Raw genomic sequence first — 23,838 nt, forward strand, 5'->3', positions numbered from 1 at the left:
ACACTGCAGACAGGTCTCGAGGAGATATTCTCGTGGTGAAACCCTATGTCAGCACGATAGACTGCTTAGGACTTCATACGCGCCACACTATATGAACACTGCAGACAGGTCTCGAGGAGATATTCTCATGGCGAAACCCTATGTTAGCACGCTGGTCTGCTTAGGACTTCATACGCGCCACACTGTATGAACACTGCAGACAAGTCTCGAGGAGATATTCTCATGGTGAAACCCTATGTCAGCACATGGTCTGCTTAGGACCTCATACAAACCACACAATATGAACACTGCCGGCAGGTTTCTAGGAGACATTCTCATGGTGAAACCCTATGTCAGCACGCTGGTCTGCTTAGGACTTCATACGGGACACACTATATGAACACTGCAGACAGGTCTCGAGGAGATATTCTCTTGATGAAATCCTATGTCAGCACATAGTCTGCTTAGGACCTCATACAAACCGCACTATATGAACACTGCTGGCAGGTTTCTAGGAGACATTCTCATGGTGAAACCCTATGTCAGCACGCTGGTCTGCTTAGGACTTCATATGGGACACACTATATGAACACTGCAGACAGGTCTCGAGGAGATATTCTCATGGTGAAAACCTATGTGAGCACAAGGGTCTGTTTAGGACTTCATACACGCCACACTATATGAACACTGCAGACAGGTCTCGAGGAGATATTCTCATGGTGAAACCCTATGTCAGCACACTGGTCTGCTTAGGACTTCATACGCGCCACACTATGTGAACACTGCGGGCAGGTTTCTAGGAGACATTCTCATAGTGAAACCCTATGTCTGCATGCTGGTCTGCTTAGGACTTCATACGCGCCACACGATATGAACACTGCAGACAGGTCTCGAGGAGATATTCTCATGATGAAACCCCATGTCAGCACACGGGTCTGCTTAGGACTTCATACGCGCCACACTATATGAACACCGCAGACAGGCCTCGAGGAGATATTCTCTCGGTGAAACACTATGTCAGCACACGGGTCTGCTTACGACTTCATACGCGCCACACTCTATGAACACGGCAGACAGGTCTCGAGGAGATATTCTCATGGTGAAACCCTATGTCAGCACACTGGTCTGCTTAGCACTTCATACGCGCCACACGATATGAACACTGCAGACAGGTCTCGAGGAGATATTCTCATGGTGAAACCCTATGTCAGCACGCTGGTCTGCTTAGGACTTCATACGTGCCACACTACATGAACACTGCAGACAAGCTTCGAGAGATATTTTCATCGTGAAACCCTATGCTAGCACGCTGGTGTGCTTAGGACTTCATACGCGCCACACAATATGAACACTGCAGACAAGCCTCGAGAGATATTTTCATGGTGAAACCCTATGTTAGCACGCTGGTCTGCTTATTACTTCATACGTGCCGCACTATATGAATACTGCAGACAGGTCTTGAGGAGGTATTCTCATTGTGAAACCCTACGTCAGCACACGGGTCTGCTTAGGACTTCATACACGCCACACTATACGAACACTGCAGACAGGTCTCGAGGAGATATTCTCATGGTGAAACCCTATGTCAGCACATGGTCTGCTTAGGACCTCATACAAACCACACTATATGAACACTGCAGACAGGTCTCGAGGAGATATTCTCATGATGAAACCCTATGTCAGCACGATAGACTGCTTAGGACTTCATACGCGCCACACTATATGAACACTGCAGACAGGTCTTGAGGAGATATTCTCATGGTGAAACCCTATGTTAGCACGCTGGTCTGCTTAGGACTTCATACGCGCCACACTATATGAACACTGCAGACAGGTCTCGAGGAGATATTCTCATGGTGAAACCCTATGTCAGCACATGGTCTGCTTAGGACCTCATACAAACCACACTATATGATCACTGTAGACAGGTCTCGAGGAGATATTCTCGTGGTGAAACCCTATGTCAGCACGATAGACTGCTTAGGACTTCATACGCGCCACACTATATGAACACTGCAGACAGGTCTTGAGGAGATATTCTCATGGTGAAACCCTATGTTAGCACGCTGGTCTGCTTAGGACTTCATACACGCCACACTGTATGAACACAGCAGACAAGTCTCGAGGAGATATTCTCATGGTGAAACCCTATGTCAGCACATGGTCTGCTTAGGACCTCATACAAACCACACTATATGAACACTGCCGGCAGGTTTCTAGGAGACATTCTCATGGTGATACCCTATGTCAGCACGCTGGTCTGCTTAGGACTTCATACCGGACACACTATATGAACACTGCAGACAGGTCTCGAGGAGATATTCTCATGGTGAAACCCTATCTGAGCACATGGGTCTGCTTAGGACTTCATACACGCCACACTATATGAACTCTGCAGACAGGTCTTGAGGAGGTATTCTCGTGGTGAAACCCTATGTCAGCACGCGGGTCTGCTTAGGACTTCATACGCGCCACAGTCTATGAACACTGCAGACAGGTCTCGAGGAGATATTCTCATGGTGAAACCATATGTCAGCACGCTGGTCTGCTTAGGACTTCATATGTGCTACACTATATGAACACTGCAGACCGGTCTCGAGGAAGTATTCTCATGGTGGAACCCTATGTCAGCACGCTGGTCTGCTTAGGACTTCATACGCGCCACACTATATGAATACTGCCGACAGGTGTCGAGGAGATATTCTCATGGTGAAACCCTATGTCAGCACACGGGTCTGCTTAGGACTTCATTCGCGCCACACTATATGAACAATGCCGGCAGGTTTCTAGGAGACATTCTCATGGTGAAACCCTATGTTAGCACACGGGTCTGCTTAGGACTTCATACGGGACACACTATATGAACACTGCAGACAGGTCTCGAGGAGATATTCTCATGGTGAAACCCTATGTCAGCACACGGGTCTGCTTAGGACTTCATTCGCGCCACACTATATGAACAATGCCGGCAGGTTTCTAGGAGACATTCTCATGGTGAAACCCTATGTTAGCACACGGGTCTGCTTAGGACTTCATACGCACCACACTGTATGAACACTGCGGGCAGGTTTCTAGGAGACCTTCTCATGGTGAAACCCTATGTCAGCATGCTGGTCTGCTTAGGACTTCATACGTGCCACACTATATGAACACTACAGACATGTCTCAAGGAGATATTCTCATGGTGAAACCCTATGTCAGCATGCTGGTCTGCTTAGGACCTCATACAAACCACACTCTATGAACATTGCAGACAGGTTCAAGGAAATATTCTCCTGGTGAAACCCTATGACGGTTCATGGGTCTGCTTAGGACTTCATACAAACCACATTATATGAACACTGGAGACAGTTCTCAAGGAGATATTCTCGTGGTGAAACCCTATGTCAGCATGCTGGTCTGCTTAGGACTTCATACGCGCCACACTATATGAATACTGCAGACAGGTGTCGAGGAGATATTCTCATGGTGAAACCCTATGTCAGCACACGGGTCTGCTTAGGACTTCATTCGCGCCACACTATATGAACACTGCCGGCAGGTTTCTAGGAGACATTCTCATGGTGAATCCCTGTGTCAGCACACGGGTCTGCTTAGGACTTCATACGCGCCACACTGTATGAACACTGCAGACAGGTCTCAAGGAGATATTCTCATGGTGAAACCCTATGTCAGCACACTGGTCTGCTTAGGACTCCATACAGCCACACTATATGCACACTGCGGGCTGGTTTCTAGGAGACATTCTCATGGTGAAACCCTATGTCAGCACGCTGGTCTGCTTAGGACTTCATACGCGCCACACGATATGAACACTGCAGACAGGTCTCGAGGAGATATTCTCATGATGAAACCCTATGTCAGCACACGGGTCTGCTTAGGACTTCATACGCGCCACACTGTATGAACACTGGAGACAGGTCTCAAGGAGATATTCTCATGGTGAAACCCTGTGTCAGCACACGGGTCTGCTTAAGACTTCATACGAACCACACTATATGAACACTGCGGGCAGGTTTTTTAGGAGACATTCTCATGGTGAAACCCTATGTCATCATGCTGGTCTGCTTAGGACTTCATACGTGCCACACTATATGAACACTGCCGACAGGTCTCGAGGAGATATTCTCATAGTGAAACCCTATGTCAGCACACGGGTCTTCTTAGGACTTCATACGCACCACACTCTATGAACACTGCAGACAAGTCGCAAGGAGATATTCTCATGGTGCACACGGGTCTGCTTAGAACTTCATACAAACCATACTATATGAACACTGCAGACGGGTCTCGAGGAGATATTCTCATGGTGAAACCCTATGTCGGCACGCTGGTCTGCTTAGGACTTCATACGCGCCACACTATATGAACGCTGCAGACATATTTCGGGGAGATATTCCCATGTTGATACCCTATGTCAGCACACGGTCTGGACTTCATCATTTATAAGCTTCATGTCCGTATTGATAGTTCACACAAATACAAAGAGGAGAGGAACTCCACCTAATCAATACTTGTTTATTATGATGATGATTATTATTATTATTATTATTATTATTATTATTATTATTATTATTATTATTATTATTATTATTATTAAAAATACAGGACCGGTTTCGACCCTAACGGGTCATCCTCATCTGAACATACATATACATATAACACATCATACAATTGCAAACATTACCATATTTAGAAAGGAATATCATGTGTGTCCCGTTACGTTGATCAACCCAAAACAAACTACGATAATGGCAGTAACATTAAGAAACATCTAGGTGGTACAAAAAGTAGCTAGTTTACAAAGGCCAGCAGGAAGCGAAATTAGATACCCACAAACAACATCAACAAAATTAACATGACAGAAAGTTACCTCAAGTAGTAAATGGGTGTCACATCAAGATCCGTGGAAGGACACATTGTACCAGGTACCAAGTAATTAAACGAAGAACAACATATTCTTAGATAATTAAAATAAATATGATTTATTTAGAAAATAAAATTTTTCATTAAACAAAAGAATGAAAACCAACAACGCAGGAAAAATTAGCAAGATGAAGATAAGTTTGAATTAACATACCAAGGAAAAGATAGTTGATACTATATCGTCGTCGACCAATGCAAAAGAAAAAATTATTTCATAACATGAACTAGGCCTCAACATACCCATGATAAGATGAAGTAAATAGTGACATCTGTTCACAATTTATTAACCATAGGAAAAAGAAAAAAAAGACTTTACGGACCTCAGAGTTACAGACAGTTCAAATAAAATAAACGCAACGACACTTCATACCGGTAGAAAATAATAACCGGATATTCAAAATAGAAATGCCCCAATGCGAGCACAAAGATTCATAAGGTAAGGGAAAATCAAACAGTAATAATAATCAAGATGGAAGAGTCAAAGAAATTAACCCAGATCAGAAGAATCGCTCTTCATTTTTATCTTAACAATCCATAACAAGACCCATAGTCAAGGTAACACCCAAACGCCATGTATCAAGCATGGCAAAAGGTAACCATGGAAACTGAAGCCCGAACCAAACAAGGGAAAAAGGAAAATTTACATGAAAAGAACCAAGAATCAATCAAGAAAAATTAAAAACAAGACAGAGTAAGATTAGATAAAATTTCTGTCCTCTTGGTTAGAACTCAAATGGTTTAAAACTGATCCCACTTGGGGTTATTTGATAAGGTTGAATAATTTAGACTTTGCAAGGTTTTCCAAATTTTTCTACACAAGAAATTAGATATTCAACTTCACCCCGGATACAATTATAGAATTCCTTGCCAACAACATGAAACATTACATTGTAAGATAATAATACTAATAATTGTTTTTTTAAAGGAGCCGAGATCTTTCTTTGACAGAAATGTAGAGTCCACATTCACCACATAACAGATACTCAAATTGATCAAAGCTGAAGGAAATAAGATTCTTAAAACTGCCGAAACTTTCCGCTGGATAGAGATGACGCGATAACGCCATTTTGATACTCACATTCTTGATGAAGAGGCCAACCCAAAAATTAAAAAATATCATACAGACTAGTGCTGTTCCCACGTCGTTAGATAAGTTTAAAACATAATGAGGGCAAGAGGAGAAGCCCTCTTACAATCTTCTTCATGTAACGTCCATGTCGGCCTGCGAAACCTGCTCACACCAGAGAGACACTAAACGTACTTCCATCTTAGTCCACGTTCCACTCAATAATGCCACTCTCACCCAGCACAAGAATTGGAGAGGAACTTCCTTCATAAGAGAGAGAGCTCTCATTGGTCAAGGGGCGGAGCATCGTAGTACAAAGTTTCTGAGTAGATATCAGCACATACATGGTCCATATTTTCCTTAGTTTCAATGAAGGATTATAAAGCGCAGTGCTTAAAGCACATGTGTTTTAAATAAAACTTGAAGTAGTAGGAAACAGAATAGAAGATAATACCACGAAGGTAGAGTTAATACGTCACAATTTCCATGCCATTTAGGCCACATCGAAAACGTTGGGAGTAGGAGAATAAAGGAATGACATCTCGATGTCAATGTGACAGTAACATGTCAGGTTGTACTCATGAGTAGGGCATTCGTCAAATTGCGCATCTGAGAAAAGTGAACATTCCTAAACTTAAAACTAACTTATAAGTGTACATAAAATGAAAACAACATATGCGTAAAACACTTTAATGCTTGTGAATGTTTGAGTTTATGACTTGCACTGTTTCTTAGTTCTTCAGTTTGACTAAACTTAAAACTAACTTACAAGTATTCATAAAATAAAAACATGGCGTAAAACATTTCCATGCTTGTGAATGTTCGAGTTCCTTGAACTATTTCTTCAGTTTGAATGTTATCATTAAGTCTAGTTGTCCACAACTGTGCATTATATTAAAAATTCAATGGCTTGAATTGTAATATGAGTTGCATTTAAATACCAATATCTCATTAAAAAAAATATTTTGTCACATATGTGCACAAAGGATAAGAAACACTTTGCATCTCTAAAAGGCAAAATATAGACGCAGTGTGGATTCAGTTGAGGCTTGGATTGAAGTGTAGAAATTGCAGCTTGTCGTATATAAAATCCAGTTGTTTACATTAAAAGATGGGTCATAACGCCCTTTGCCATGTTAAGATGATGATGGGTTACATTAAACCAGAGTGGAGGCTCCTTTAGTTGTGTGATATCGTAAGAATTGTTGCTATTGTGGTCTTGAGGTTGTATATGGTTTGGGAGCACTTTGTGTACACAACAATTCTTACGATATCACACAACTAAAGGAGCTTCCACTCTGGTTTAATGTAACCTATCATCATCTCAACATGGCAAAGGACATTATGACTCATCTTTTAATGTAAACAACTGGATTTTATATACGACAAGCAGCAATTTCTACACTTCCATCCAAGCCTCAACTGAATCCACACTACGTCTATATTTTGCCTTTTGGAGAGGCAAAGTGTTTCTTATCCTTTGTGCACATATGTGACAAAATATTTTTTTAAATGAGATATTGGTATTTAAATGTAACTCATATTACAATTCAAGCCATTGAATTTTTAATATAATGCACAGTTGTGGACAACTAGAATTAATGATAATACTCAAACTGAAGAAATAGTGCAAGGAACTCGAACATTCACAAGCATGGAAATGTTTTACGCACATGTTTTTATTTTATGAATACTTATAAGTTAGTTTTAAGTTTAGTCAAACTGAAGAACTAAGAAACAGTGCAAGTCATAAACTCTAACATTCACAAGCATGAAAGTGTTTTACGCATATGTTGTTTTCATTTTATGTACACTCATAAGTTAGTTTTAAGTTTAGGAATGTTCACTTTTCTCAGATGCGCAATTTGACGAATGCCGTACTCATGAGTACAACCTGACATGTTACTGTCATATGATTTTCCTTTCTAAATATGGTAATGTTTGCAATTGTACGATGTGTTATATGTATATGTATGTTCAGCTGAGGATGACCCGTTAGGGTCGAAACCAGTCCTGTATTTTTAATAATAATAATAATAATAATAATAATAATAATAATAATAATAATAATAATAATAATAATAATAATAATAATAATAATAATAATAATAATAATAAAAAACAAGTATTGATTAGGTGGAGTTCCTCTCCTCTTTGCATTTGCCACACTATATGAATAGTGCAGACATGTTTTAAGGAGTTATTCTCATGGTGAAACCCTATGTCAGCACACGGGTCTGCTTAGGACTTTATATGCGCCACATTATATGAACACCGCGGACAAATTTCTAGGAGACATTGTCATGGTGCAACCCCATGTCAGCACACGGGTCTGCTTAGGACTTCATACGCACCGAACTCGACATGAACACTGTGGACAGGTTTCTAGGAGACATTCTCATGGTGAAACCCTTACCTACTGACATCAATTTAGTCCTGGAAAGTGTGATTTTCATACCATACTCATTGCACCTATCTTCAAGTTCCAAGATATTAGACTACAGGCTTTCAGCACAATCTGCCATTAAGACCAAGTCATCAGCATAGGCCAGACTGCTTACTACATTTCCACCTAACTGAATCCCTCCCTGCGACTTAATACATTTCAGCAGATGATCCATGTAAACTATGAGCAGCAAAGGTGAAAGATTACAGCCTTGTCTAACCCCTGTAAGTACCTTGAACTAAGAACTCGGTCTACCAGTAATTTTCACTGCGGCCTAATTGTGAACATAAATGTCGCTGGTTGATTTTAATAATCTAGCCATAGCCCCTCATAACAGTGAACAGCTCTTCCCTCGTTTTTCTGACATATATCTTCTCTGGATCTACAAAGTATAAACATATCTATCTATTTCTCTCGTAGCATTTTTCAGTTACCTGGCTCATACTAAAAATCTAACCCTGACAGCCCCTATGTGGTCTGAAACCACACTGGTTTTTGTCCAACTTCCTCTCAACCACTGATTGCACCCTCCCTTCCAAGATGCCAGTGAACGCTTTGACTGGTATACTATTATATTGTATGGCTTTACAAGTACACAAGAAACTAATATCAAATGGAAATGTCCAAATTTGACAACTAGTCCAGAGCACTCGGAGTCACTTGGTGTAGATCACCGTTAAATGCTCGAAGTGGGCACTCCTTAACGACATGCTCCATTGTCTGCTCCTCTGTCGCAGTCAGCAGATGAACGGAAACTCCATTTCTTCAACATGTAGCCACCCGTCCTAATTCGGTTTAGCTTCGACCAGGTTTCACGCAGCAATTGGAATCCTTCAACCTTCTTTGTTGGATCTTGAACCAAATGAGCATTGTTGGATGGATGTTCATGCCAACGCTGTCGCCACTCAGAGGTTATGTCAAAAGAACTGATACTTTTAAAATCAGTCCAGGGTGGTTTGCGTAATTTCAGACGAGTTGTTGGTGGGTGTTGTAGGGCATACTAATCAATGAGATACCTCGATAGTTCTTGCAATCCTTCCTGTTCCCTTGCTTATAGATAGGTGCAATTACTGCTTTTTTCCAATCAGAAGGTGCCTCACCAACAATCCATTGTAATCTTATTAGTCTACGAAGCCATTTGATCCCTGCGTTCCCACTATACTTCACCATTTCATTACTCCTGTTGCTTTATGACAATGTAGTTTATTTGTCATCCTTTCCACTTCATCAAGTATAATTTCACCAACATCCCAAGAGCTCAGTCATTTGCAACATCACCAACAAGATTTCTTTTTACGTTGAAAAGATTTTCAGAATATTCCTTCCACCTGTGCAGTGATTCCCTGGGATCTATTATGAGTTCACCTGAATTACCCAAAACACTGTTCATTTCCTTATTCCCCTCCCTTTCTTAGATTATTTGCTAGTATCCAGAAAGCTTTCCCTGCTGTTTGAACTAGCTTTTCCAGGTTATTTTCCCATGATTTTTTTGTTTTTTGTTTTTGATTCAACGACTATTTTTTTCACTCTGTTTCTTTCATCCATGTACAATTCCCTCTCTGCATCAGCCCTTGCTTGCAGCCATTTTTGATACGCCTTCTTTTTATGTTTACTAGTTGCTCTCACATCATTCAACCAAGATGTTCGCTTTTTCCCATCTTTACACGTAGTTGTTCCTAGACTAGCATCCCTATATGTCACCTGCTAACTGTTTATTTTCCTTGTCCTGGAGATTTTCTATCATTATTCATCTGTTGGCAGAGTAGTTCACTACAGATGAGACAGTGGTCTGTATCATCAAAACATCCCCAGAAAACCTGCTCATTCCTAACAGATTTCCTGAATTCAAAGTCGGTTATGATATAATCTATTATGGATCTGGTTCCTCGACCCTCCTATTTGTCAGTGCTAATCCTATTCTAGTGCAGAAGTCTAGTAAACACTTCCCATTTGTATTAGCTTGACCATGTTATTATTGTAGTGTCTGCAATGTTGATGTGAGTTCATACATTGAAATGTATAGTATTGAACAGGTGGATAAACCAAATTTCTTTCTCAGTTGTGTATTTTGATTGATTATAAGTGTCTACATCTGTAAACTATAACATTCTACATGTTTTTGTGTGTAGTGGAACAACAATTTTAATTAATTCACTGTCATTGTTTTTAGGTGATATGGATCTTGTATTACATGGAAGTGTTCATCTTTCATCAGATGATGTTTCAGCATACACCTATTTTAATTTGAAACTAGATCTTACGAATGTAAATTTTACTCATGTTTTGCAACTTTCAGTACATTAATTTTAAGTTTAAATTATTTCTAGACAGCTGAGGATGGCCTAATGTGGCTGAAACATGATGTTTTTAAATAAACTTGTAGTTCTTCAACGGATCCAAAATGCATCCCTAATGTTTCCACTTGCATGTTGCAGGAAAAATCTTTGACCACACGGGTTCTTATAAGATCCCCTTCATACTTGCCGGTATCCCACCAATCGTCGGTGCATGTGCCCTCTTCTTGGTGCGGTGTGTGAAGTCGGAAGAACTGTCAGAAACTGCCAGCGAACAAGTCAATACCAAGGCCACCAACGGAGACTTACGCACGCCTCCTCCTCCAAGCTATAAAGAAGCTACAGCAGGTACGTTGGTGCACATCCTCTCGCCCTGTGACAACGCGGAATGCCGACGATTAGTGTGGCAGTCGCGCCGTTCTACCTCTCTCGACTGTTTCTTCTCGGAGAACAGACAGCGCTGTTACAGCTACTCTGTACTGTAAAATGTCAACACGTTAGGAGCTCCGATACCAAGGCTCTCGTAGCTCTTTTGTAATATGTCACCTCTCCATGGCTCCTGTGGTAATGGATAGTCCTGTACAATTTAAAAAAAAGGAACAGGGGCATTGGGAGAGTTGAGACTCAGGTGGGGCATAAACACACTACAACGTACAGTCACCATCTGGAAAATGAACACATCCTTGACAGGCAAGTCGATGTGAAAATCAAGCAGCATTCAGTTCAGAAATTCGTGCTGCTACCTTCACACAGAATGCGCTACTCGCCACCTAAACATCGGCAGTTGCCAACACTGGAAAGTAACATAGTGGACATTTTAAAAGTTTCTGATGCCATACATTTCAGACTCAGGCTGGAAAAGCACAACCACATACATTGCCTCATGATCTGCTTCACTTTATGGCCAGAGGAGTGTGTGCTTGTCATGCAGGTCTATGACATTTCTTAGACAATATGACACCAACAATATGTATGTCTGCCAGAGCAGTGTCAACCACAAAGAAGCCTAGAATGCTGTGCATGCCATCTCTACCTAAGGTACTTTTAGAAGATGCTTTTTCAAAAATTATGACATTGGAGGTTTCTTTACACTGTTGTTGGAAAGTTCTCATCTTCGGTCCGGAAGATCTCTGCTGATGTCTTCAGATCGTCCATGCCCACTGCTGCATTGCCACATTTCTCAAGATCTGCTCATATACACTCAATTACAGCAACAAAATACTTTTCTTATGATACTGATGAGGGTATAAGCTTAACAGAAATGAATTCCCTATGTTATGTCATCTTTGAAGTCCGAAAAGCCAGCCTGAACTCACTGCGTTGTCAGTCTTTCTGTGGCAGCTTGGAGGACTGCTAGTCCTCTCCACTTGTCACTTCACAATCACATGCTTCTTCTTCCTAATGATGTAGTCAGTTTATTTTGCAGTTCTGTACTCTGCTCAGATTTTAGCAATGGATGCAACTTTTTCAAGTTTTTCTATGGCAGCTAATATTTTGTGAATAGAAAGATCCAAACATGTGACTCCCAGTTTTCCATATACCCATTCCATAATCATTTAAACTTTCAGTCACTCTCCAGTCCGTACCACTCTGCTTTCTTAAACTTCTCCCAGATATCACAGAACTCAAGTATGTTGGTGGCCAGCGAACATTGTTGGTACTCCTCTCCTGAACTCTTGTCTACAAGGTCTGCTGCATATGGCAGTTGTGTTTTGTGTGTTCACCTCAATGATGCTGTTGTGTGTGTTCTTGTTTATGATAACATTATACAATGATAAGTGTGAACCAATTCCACAATCATAGAGTGAAACACATCCCGGGGTCTCACTTGGCTTTTGTCATTGCAACACTTCTTGAACACTGATGGATTCAACTTGATATGTTTCTAATTTAAAATGTTAATATTGTTCTACTTAAAAACTAAAAGAGGTCAGATCTTAGTCATCTTCTGCATCTCCGTTGTCCTCAGCTACGACTTGCTGCAAGGAATGGTGTCCTTTCTCCTGCTGCCTTCCCCCTTTTTAACAAGTTAAAAGGGGAAGATTTCCTCATTAAAAGAGGAATTTGTAGATGAGCAGTTTACGATTGCAGCATTCAGCTTCTCATGATGAAAATGATGTGGGAGAATGTGAATTGTATAAAGTCAAACATGTTGTAGTGTGTTGTATGCATGTTAGTTTGGTTGTGGTATGAGCTCTTCCTTCTGTGGCAATAAATCTTTATTTTGCTTAAGTCTTGCTTCTTCTTAACCTGCTTCCTTCACCTTGAGCATGTTTCAGGCACAGGTAAGGTCTTCAACCTGAAACCAGCCTTGTCTTGAGAGCACTGGTACAAGGGTAAACACTGTTCACATTCACAGAATATTGTACTAGTTCATAATTAAATGCTGTCTTCACAAACTAGGAGACTGCTGTAGTTCCATTAGTGAACAAGATATTCAGGATAGTGCGTGGTGAAAAGCTGGGCTCATATGGAGTCGAATGTTCATGAGGCGTAGGCCCGTGCAGCACAAACAACATCATAATTGCACGACATAAGATTTATTCTGAAGCCTCCACCTTATCAATACATTTGTTTACATACTATCATTCACAGTACCGGTTTCGACCCTTCAAGGGACATCCTCAGCTCACAATTACAAATATAGTTCTTAAAAAAAGCATCACAACGGGAAATGTTGTACAGTCGTGACAATTGTCCAATTCAACAGACCATCTAAAACAAATGATACAATTAAGATAATAAAATAAATCCTCTTTTCTTGGATTATAAAAGTATTACGTAGTATGAAAAGACATGTCATTTGCAAATGTTTTTGTTATTTTGATCAGTGTAAAAATTGGAACTTGCAATGTTATGTATGCACTGATAGTAATATTCTTGAAGTGTCCACTACTTTTCCGTTAAAACTTATGGCTAATTGATTAAAACATTTCGGATGTTTATTCTTGCGATAACTATATTGTTTATTTCACCGTGTTCCTCTGCTGGTAGTATGAGCGTCTTGGAGTGACTTGGACACTCTTTTTGAGGAATTGGGTAGTTGTCCAGTGTTCAGTTCGAGGCATTGTCAAAATATATGTACATGATTCATAATACATGTATATACTAATGCTGAGTTGATAGTAAAATGCATTTTTGCATTTTTAAGAATAAAAATTTGTTTTTAGTGACGTGCTTCTTAATTTGATGTTGTATAATTTTGTCAAGTGTCACTTTGTGTTACAAATACTTGAAGTCTTGAATTTTGAGAGAGAGCGTGAAGGCTTCTTCCTTTTATGTTGTAGGCCGTATTTATCTGTAAGTAGAAACGAAGTGTGTGAGAAGTTGCATCTACTAGGTTTTAAGTTAGAGGTAAAAGAGTGTGCGTTGTACTTACAATAGATGTTGACACTGTTGTGCATACACGGCAGCACGTCGAGTATTGTTGCTGCTGCTTGTGGCTGCGGAGGCGAAGTTTGAAGGGGTAGAAGGAGCGGCTGCTGGGAGAGTGAGACTGGAGTGGGGGGGTACCTCTTGGCAGTTCTTTTATGTGTATCGGGTGTTGCTTCTTAACTCTTTCTAGGTAATTATTTTTTAAGAGGGGGATGACTGAATCAAAAAGAATGTTGGTTTTTTCTGTAATTTCATTCAAATTAAAATTTGGGTTGACATATTGATCTAGGTTTATATAAAATTCTTCCATTATATTGAGTAAGGGGCTCTTGGGGTTAGTACTTAGAATTTGCATGTCATTTTCAATATTTGTAAATTTGTGTTTGTAATCTTCGATATGTTGTCCTATGGCTGAAAAATGACTATGTTTTATTGCATTGATATGCTCATTGTATCGTATCTGGAAGTTCCTCCCAGTATGTCCAATGTAACTGGCTTCACAGTCGTTGCATTTCATGCGATAGACTCCTGAGTGTCTGTATTGATTTTTATTGTTAATAAATTTGGAATTGTGTAGGATGCTGATATTACTGTGTGTAGTTTTATAGGCTATTTTTAGGCCTCGTTTCTTGAAGATGTTCAATATGGGATATATATGGATGTTGTTGTAGGTGAATAGTACGTAATCTTTCTTGGTTTTTTCAGTTCTGATTAATTTGGATTTGGATTGATTTTTTATTTTGTATATGATTTTGTTGATTATTTCTTTTTTATATCCGTTTTGTCTGGCTATTTCATGGATCAAGTTGAGTTCTTTATTTAGTTCTTCTTTTGTTAGTGGTATATTAAAGGCTCTATATATCATACTATACTATGCTGCTTTCTTGTGTGCGTTGGGGTGGGTGGAGTCTATTTTTATTGTATTGGATGTATGTGTGGGTTTTCTGTATATTTTGTATGATAAATGATTATCGTGCCTAGTTATAGATATGTCTATAGAGCATTCCAATCTTAAATTGCAGTACAGCAGTATTGGGATAATTCCGTCTCTTTCCTTCTCCCATGTTTTGCGGGTAGCGCTGTCCTACTCTAATGCAGCGGGTTTGCCAAATATCTGTGAATCAGAATGTTATCGGTTAAAATGGGTGAATATTGTGTTATGTACAGAATTTCAAGGTGCAATTTGATGCTGTTAACAAAAAAAAAAATGTAAAAAAATAATTTAGTGTGAAAATGGTAATATAATGGAAAGTTTCGCCAAATGCAAAATCCTCATTGCATAGAACTTATCATGCCATAACTCCTATTTTATATTCATTATTTTCTTAATTGTTTCACTGCTGGTAAAGAAACATTTCAGCTCGATATAGATAAGTTTATTTTTAAATTTAAATGATAACAAAATGCAGTATATGCATTTATTTTCAGTCATTTTCAGGAAATTTTATGTGTAGGCACGAAAAAGTCAGTCGCTGGCCAGCGTCTTTCCTACTGAATTTGCATGGGGGGTCAAAGTGAGACAAATGGTCTTCAGATATGGAAGTTATTTTTAAAACAATCCTGAAGTTCCTATCTTGCTTAGTTATTAATTTCTGACAGGAAGAATATCTCCTTGAATTTTGGTATCGCGCGTGACTCGGCTGGCTGTCTGGCTGGCTGGCTGCACTTTTAACATTTCCAGACAGTCGCATGCAGTGCAGTGCTCATTTCGTCAGTAGTATGTATAATAATGATTAAATACATATCAGTGACATATGTACAATTCTTGAGGGAAAGTGTATTTCGTTTGTGTGGTTCGTGAGTTTGTGAGTTCGTGCTCGTGCGTGGGGATCTAATTTTGAACAAAATGTGCAGAAGGATCATGGCGTGGTTAAAGCAAAGCAAACATTCTTCGAATATGGAAGTTATTTTTAAATCATACCTCAAGTCCCTATCTCATTATCTCTTAATTTATGACAGGGAGAACGTCTCGTTTGTTTACGTTTCAGGAATGACTCGGCTGGCTGAGCTTTTAAATATACTGGCAGCCGTGTGCAGTGGTGTTCATTTAATCAGTATTATAAGATTGATTAAATAAAGATCAGTGATATATACATAATATTTAATGGCTTGTGGCCTCCGAAGAGGCCGAGTGCAGGTCTTTCCAGTGTTGACGCCGCATAGGCGACCTGCGGGTCTATAAGAATGGGGCCCCTACGTGTGATGAATTCTAATGCTGAAGATGGCACACACACACCCAGCCCCCGAGCCATTGGAATTAACCAATGAAGGTTAAAATCCCCTACCCGGCCGGGAATCGAACCCGGGGCCCTCTGGACCAAAGGCCAGCACGCTAACCATTTAGCCATGGAGCTGGACAAGATCAGTGATAAATGTATAGTTCTTGAGGACAAGTGGATTGTGTTTGTGTAGTCTGTGTAGTTGTCAGTTCGTGCTCGTATGTATAGTTCTTAAATAACTGGAAAGGAGGTTCAACCTATTCAATACTCAAAAGAAAGAAACGTAGCAATCACATTTCTATTTAAATGGGACCGGTTTCGACCTTAGTCTAGGTCATCATCAGCCATAAAAACATATAAAATGTTTATGAATGTTGGAGGTCAGTTCTACACTCTGTTAGGCACAAAGACACGACATCACATTCTGTCCTGCTCAAAGTCACAACACTACTAATAGAAATGTGATTGCTACGTTTCTTTCTTTTGAGTATTGAATAGGTTGAACCTCCTTTCCAGTTATTTAATTTTTAACATCAATAATTTCAATACGGAACAATGAAATTTTTATCTTTAAATGTATAGTTCTTAGTTCGAAGAAAAAGCGCAGAAGGATGTATAATGGATCATCAAATTAAAAAGAAACGTTCTGTAGGTAAACTAAGGGGAAAAGGACGCAATATTATAATGAGTGTCCTGGATTATATTTTAAAGACTATGAATATGAGCAGCACAATCAGTGAAACAGCTAAAGCTACAGGTTATTCCGCGAGAACAATCTATGCTATAAGGAAGGAACACACACATGGTCCTTTGCAAACTCTTGAAAAGAAAAAAAAAGAGAAGGACGACAGAAAAATTAAATATGATGAAATTGTTAGAAGTGGATGCGTCGGGCAGTTCACTCTCTTTTATTTGCTAACATACCACCGACAATGAACGTGATTTTGAGTTGCATAAATGGAGAAGATTCTTTGCCATGATTTTCCAAAACTATGTTGTATTGCTTCTTACATGATATAGGCTTCCGTTATTTAAGACGGGGTAATAAAGCAGCTTTCACTGAAACCGATGAAATTATTAATTGGAGGCACAGATATCTCAGGGAGATAAAACGTCTGAGGGCACAAAATAAAGCTATAATTTACACAGATGAATCGTGGGTAAATATTGGGCAGACAGTGACAAAAGAATGGAAGGATACGACAGTGAAAAGTACACGGCAGGCCGCTTTTGAAGGGGTGAGTTCGGGACTTAGGCCACCGAAAAGCCGAGGACCATGGTTTTGTTCCAAATGCTGAACTAAAATTTTTATGCCATGAAAACATAAGACAATTGGGCAAATTACGTGAACGAAGTAAAGAAAAATGAAAGAGTTTTGTGGAAAGCAGACGAATTACAGGACGATGTCGACGATGAAAAGTTTTTAATACGACTTTCTTCATCGTCCAGATCATCTTCAAGTTCATCTCCCGAACCCGTTTCATCTAAAGCGGGAACATCAGGCCTTGCAGAAATGTTAGAAGGTGTACGTCCAATGTCTGAGAGCAACGCCAGTGATTAAGGTATGTTGTATTTATTTTACCATCCTACAAATATTAATTTATGAACGAATTAACTTAAAATTACAAAATTACAAACGAAAAATGTGGAACTGTGACGCCCTGTTTGAGTCACACTCGAGCGTGATCTTCACGAGTCGATTTTGCAACAGCGCACTCTATCTATGCTGTAGTGCAATTTAAGGTTGGAACGCTCTATAAGTAGTTTATGGTGTGATTGTTTTCTGTTTCCATGGTGAATTTTATATGCGGGTCTATTGCATTTAATTGTTCTAAAATTTTGGTTCCATTAGTGTATCTATTGTCTGTTATGACAAATATATCATCCACAAATGCACACCAGAAAAGAATATTGTCTATTTTTTGGATTTCTTGGTGTTCTATATAATCTATATAGATTTCATCTAATATACCTGATGTTGAGGATCCCATTGCTCTTCTATTTCTAGGGTACTGAGTTTGCTGAGGTTTTTGAGATTAGATTCTATTATTTTTATGGTTTTTTTGTGTGGGTATGTTAGGGTACATGTTTATTATATCATATGATGCTAGTCTATGGTGTTGTTCTATTTTTATTTCTTTTGTGGTGTTGCAGAATTCTATTGAATTTTGTAATGTTTTTTAGCTAAAAATACGTTATGTTTTTAAGGAATGTTTGGATAAATTGTGACAGTTTGTAAGTTGGACTCGGTCTGTAGTTTATTATAGGTCTCATTGGGACATTGTCTTTGTGAATTTTCGGGTATGCTTTAGCGGTTGGTTGTCCTGGGTTCATTGTAATGAGTTTTGCAGTTTCTTGTTCGTTTAGAAGAGAATGGGTGTTTTTTAGTAATGTTTTTAGGTTTCTTTGGATGCTGTTAGTAGGGTCTTTGTTTTTGATTTGGAAAGTTTCATCTTGAAAACAGATTTTGGTTTTGGCTATGTACTCGTCTTTGTCCATGATGATAGTTGTGTTAGTTATTAGTAAATTGTTCTGTTTGATTTTGTTTTTGAGTTTTTTAATCTGTATATTGTTCTTGGTACCTTTGTTGCTGTTCTCCTTACTGATTTTGTTAATATACTGTGGTAATCTTTTCGTAATTTTGTATCTAATTTCATCGCGTTGTTCGTGAGGTATTTTATTTACGGCATTCTCAGTTTCTGTAATGATTGTAGTGATATTTTGGAAAGCTGAATTGTTTCCCCAATTATGTTTGGGTCCCTTACTCAGTATAATGGATTCTGTTTCATCGAATGTTGTATTTGTTAGATTTTTCATTGGTGGATGAAATGTATGTTGGTTGCTAAGTCTATTGGGGGCATTACTCTGGCTATGTGATTGTTAATGTGTTCTGTTTTTGGATCGCTATGTTTGTTAGTTTATTTGTTGGAAATTGTCCCAGTAGCTGTCTGGTAGGTCATGGGAAGCTTTCAGGTGTGTTTCGTAAAGTTGTGTATTGAGGTGTTGTTTTTTCCTTTATAAGAATTTTATTTCTTCTTTTATCCAAATTTGGTTTGTCTTTTTCTGTGTATTATGGGTTTGGTTAGTGTTTCTGTGTTTGTTGTTATATTTTTTGAGAAATTTAGGCATTCTTTTAGAAAGGTGATGCTTTTGACTACATTTGTTATTTTGATTTTTAAATTTTGATATTTATACGCAGTTTGGTTTGCCTGGTTGGCTGTTTTATCATCATTTATAAGTTTCATTTCATTTTTACGCTGATCAAAACAACAAAAACATTTGCAAATGACATGTCTTTTCATACTACGTAATACTTTTATAATCCAAGAAAAGAGGACTTATTTTATTATATTAATTGTATCATTTGTTTTAGATGGTCTGTTGAATTGGACAATTGTCACGACTGTACAACATTTCCCATTGTGTTGCTTTTTTAAGAACTATATTTGTAATTGTGAGCTGAGGATGTCCCTTGAAGGGTCGAAACCGATACTGTGAATGATAGTATGTAAACAAATGTATTGATAAGGTGGAGGCTTCAGAATAAATCTTATGTTGTAACTACAATCAATACAGAAATGAAACTTATAAATTATGATAATTGCACGAGTCGTAAATTTGGCACCACTGGAGTGAAAATTGCCTCACGATAGAAATATAACAGCCATGGTAGTGTGAGTGGTTTTCTTGTCAGGGGTAAGCCGGGGTGCTCAGACAAGACGGGTCCCCAGCCTCGTCTGTGTGGTGACTATGGACTCGGCAAACCACTTTAGATTCCCTACACATCATGAGATACCAAGACTGCAGGCTGGTGAAATGGATCATCTTCAGTGATCAAGATAGGGTGAAGAGGATGTACAAGCTGCTTGTTGTGGTGTCACATACAACTCAAGGGCTTATTTCAAAAGTGACGCATCTATCTGCAAAAAATTAAATTTTTCAGGAAACACAATTTTTTATAAATGGATTCATAATAAGATAAGGGACTTCATTTTTTCTATGTAGCTACATCACTTGCTTACCATGGTGGCTAAAATCCTAGTGCGAAGAATACCATCAAAATGGGAAAGAGGAACTAAAGTGGAATGACATAGACTAGGCTACACTTACAAACATAATGTTTAATGATATATTTAACCAAATACTTAAAAAAATGCTGTATTTAGTCACAATTTATGTATTTCAAAATGCTTATAATATGAATAGAAAATAAAAATACCCACAATACAGAGGGACATAAAATTAATTTAGCAAAACCTAACATATGACTGGCAACAAACAAAGTTGATTGTCTTGAGATATAAAAATGCTGATAAAACCTGTCACAGCCTCTCTTATTCTGCTTCTGGTCCTGACATCACTTATCATTATGATTACACTTGATCACCAACTGCCGATGATCACTTCCATAGATTCCAATTTTGTCCTTTTTTCTGCCATTATGCTGGTATTTGTTTGTTTTTCCACACATAATGATTTGCCAGCCTTGATCAAATATCACCATTTGCACTAATATTCACCACTATTACAGAAAACCTCAGAGAAATGATGAAACTGCGAGCGAAAGAGCAGAGTCTCGCCGAGTGCTGGGCTACTGCGGCACTTTGGAAAAAAGCATAACTTATGGATGCCATTTTACTCCACTTTGGAAATAAATACATTTCCACATGATAAAGAACTATTGTGGGAATACATTCTCATCTTCAGAACAAAGTGGAGTTAAGCTCTTCAGTATCACAGCTCCTTCCATTTCCCCTCTGTACTCACTCTAACCTGTGGCTCCATTCTAAGCACAGTGCAGTAGCTATTTCATTCAAGTATACAAGGGTATGTTCACCATCATTCGGTACCTATGATAACCGGTCACAAATATGACGTTCGCGCTTGAGCTCTACATGAAGGAACGGTGCAGTTATAGTGATTGTCTATTTTCCTTGATTACACTGCTTGGAACTCTCCCACATTTGTATCAGTGATCAAGGAAATGTGAGGTGCATAAAAGTGAAAATTCTTGCAGCGTGTCACCTACTGTCGGCTGAGAAACTATGAGCTTTCTCAGGCCTTGTCAGCCGTGTGGCAAATCAGGTAAATGTTGAAATACTTTGTCATATGGCACATTGCCATCAGTGCACCATCTTGACAATTGTCACTGGGAATGCACACAAGATCACCCATCTATATAAGTAGTTTTCATTGTTACAAGGATCGTAAAAGTGGAAAAAGTATCAGCACTAACATTAATGACCCTACTACCCCACGATATGATGGCAAATAGTTCTAACTCTAGCTAACAGACAGCACATCAAGCTGAAAACTAAGTCAGTAACAGACAGCACATCAAGCCGAAGACTAAGTCAGTAACAGACAGTACATCAAGCTGAAGACTAAGTCAGTAACAGACAGTACATCAAGCTGAAGACTAAGTCAGTAATGGACAGCACATCAAGCTGAAGACTAAGTCAGTAATGGACAGTACATCAAGCTGAAGACTAAGTCAGTAACAGACAGTACATCAAGCTGAAGACTAAGTCAGTAACAGACAGCACATCAAGCCGAAGACTAAGTCAGTAACAGACAGCACATCAAGCTGAAGACTAAGTCAGTAACAGACAGTACATCAAGCTGAAGACTAAGTCAGTAATGGACAGTACATCAAGCTGAAAACTAAGTCAGTAATGGACAGTACATCAAGCTGAAAACTAAGTCAGTAATGGACAGCACATCAAGCTGAAGACTAAGTCAGTAACAGACAGTATATCAAGCTGAAGACTAAGTCAGTAACAGACAGTACATCAAGCTGAAGACTAAGTCATTAACAGACAGTACATCAAGCTGAAGACTAAGTCAGTAACAGACAGTACATCAAGCTGAAGACTAAGTCAGTAACAGACAGCACATCAAGCCGAAGACTAAGTCAGTAACAGACAGTACATCAAGCTGAAGACTAAGTCAGTAACAGACAGTACATCAAGCTGAAGACTAAGTCAGTAATGGACAGTACATCAAGCTGAAAACTAAGTCAGTAATGGACAGTACATCAAGCTGAAGACTAAGTCAGTAATGGACAGCACATCAAGCTGAAAACTAAGTCAGTAATGGACAGCACATCAAGCTGAAGACTAAGTCAGTAACAGACAGTACATCAAGCTGAAGACTAAGTCAGTAACAGACAGTACATCAAGCTGAAGACTAAGTCAGTAACAGACAGTACATCAAGCTGAAGACTAAGTCAGTAATGGACAGTACATCAAGCTGAAGACTAAGTCAGTAATGGAGAGCACATCAAGCTGAAGACTAAGTCAGTAATGGACAGTACATCAAGCTGAAGACTAAGTCAGTAATGGACAGTACATCAAGCTGAAGACTAAGTCAGTAATGGACAGCACATCACGCTGAAGACTAAGTCAGTAATGGACAGTACATCAAGGTGAAGACTAAGTCAGTAATGGACAGTACATCAAGCTGAAGACTAAGTCAGTAATGGACAGTACATCAAGCTGAAGACTAAGTCAGTAACAGACCGTACATCAAGCTGAAGACTAAGTCAGTAATGGACAGTACATCAAGCTGAAGACTAAGTCAGTAACAGACCGTACATCAAGCTGAAGACTAAGTCAGTAACAGACAGTACATCAAGCTGAAGACTAAGTCAGTAATGGACAGTACATCAAGCTGAAGACTAAGTCAGTAACAGACCGTACATCAAGCTGAAGACTAAGTCAGTAACAGACAGTACATCAAGCTGAAGACTAAGTCAGTAACAGACAGTACATCAAGCTGAAGATTAAGTCAGTAATGGACAGTACATCAAGGTGAAGACTAAGTCAGTAATGGACAGTACATCAAGCTGAAGACTAAGTCAATAACAGACAGTACATCAAGCTGAAGACTAAGTCAGTAATGGACAGTACATCAAGCTGAAGACTAAGTAAGTAACAGACAGTACATCAAGCTGAAGACTAAGTCAGTAACAGACAGTACATCAAGCTGAAGACTAAGTCAGTAATGGACAGTACATCAAGCTGAAGACTAAGTCAGTAATGGACAGCACATCAAGCTGAAGACTAAGTCAGTAATGGACAGCACATCAAGCTGAAGACTAAGTCAGTAATGGACAGTACATCAAGCTGAAGACTAAGTCAGTAATGGACAGTACATCAAGCTGAAGACTAAGTCAGTAATGGACAGTACATCAAGCGGAAGACTAAGTCAGTAACAGACAGTACATCAAGCTGAAGACTAAGTCAGTAATGGACAGTACATCAAGCGGAAGACTAAGTCAGTAACAGACAGTACATCAAGCTGAAGACTAAGTCAGTAACAGACAGTACATCAAGCTGAAGACTAAGTCAGTAATGGACAGTACATCAAGCTGAAGACTAAGTCAGTAATGGACAGTACATCAAGCTGAAGACTAAGTCAGTAACAGACAGTACATCAAGCTGAAGACTAAGTCAGTAACAGACAGTACATCAAGCTGAAGACTAAGTCAGTAATGGACAGTACATCAAGCTGAAGACTAAGTCAGTAACA

The 23,838-nt window shown here is 39.2% G+C and overlaps 1 protein-coding gene across 6 annotated transcripts in view; it reads left to right on the forward strand.

The window, feature by feature from the left end:
* kar (monocarboxylate transporter 10-like protein kar) overlaps window positions 1-23,838 on the forward strand; it is a 556,067-nt gene that overhangs the window by 474,711 nt on the left and 57,518 nt on the right. For 5 of the 6 annotated variants that reach the window (XM_067143677.2, XM_067143674.2, XM_067143678.2 and 2 more), the window contains one exon: window positions 10,853-11,059. In XM_067143677.2, the coding sequence (XP_066999778.2) occupies window positions 10,853-11,059 (207 nt within the window). Of the gene's footprint in view, window positions 1-10,852; window positions 11,060-17,754; window positions 17,868-23,838 lie in introns of all 6 variants that reach the window. The other variant, XM_068226773.1, reaches the window with a different exon arrangement.

This window comes from Anabrus simplex, chromosome 3 (genome assembly GCF_040414725.1).
Source record: "Anabrus simplex isolate iqAnaSimp1 chromosome 3, ASM4041472v1, whole genome shotgun sequence".
Lineage (NCBI taxonomy): Eukaryota > Metazoa > Arthropoda > Insecta > Orthoptera > Tettigoniidae > Anabrus > Anabrus simplex.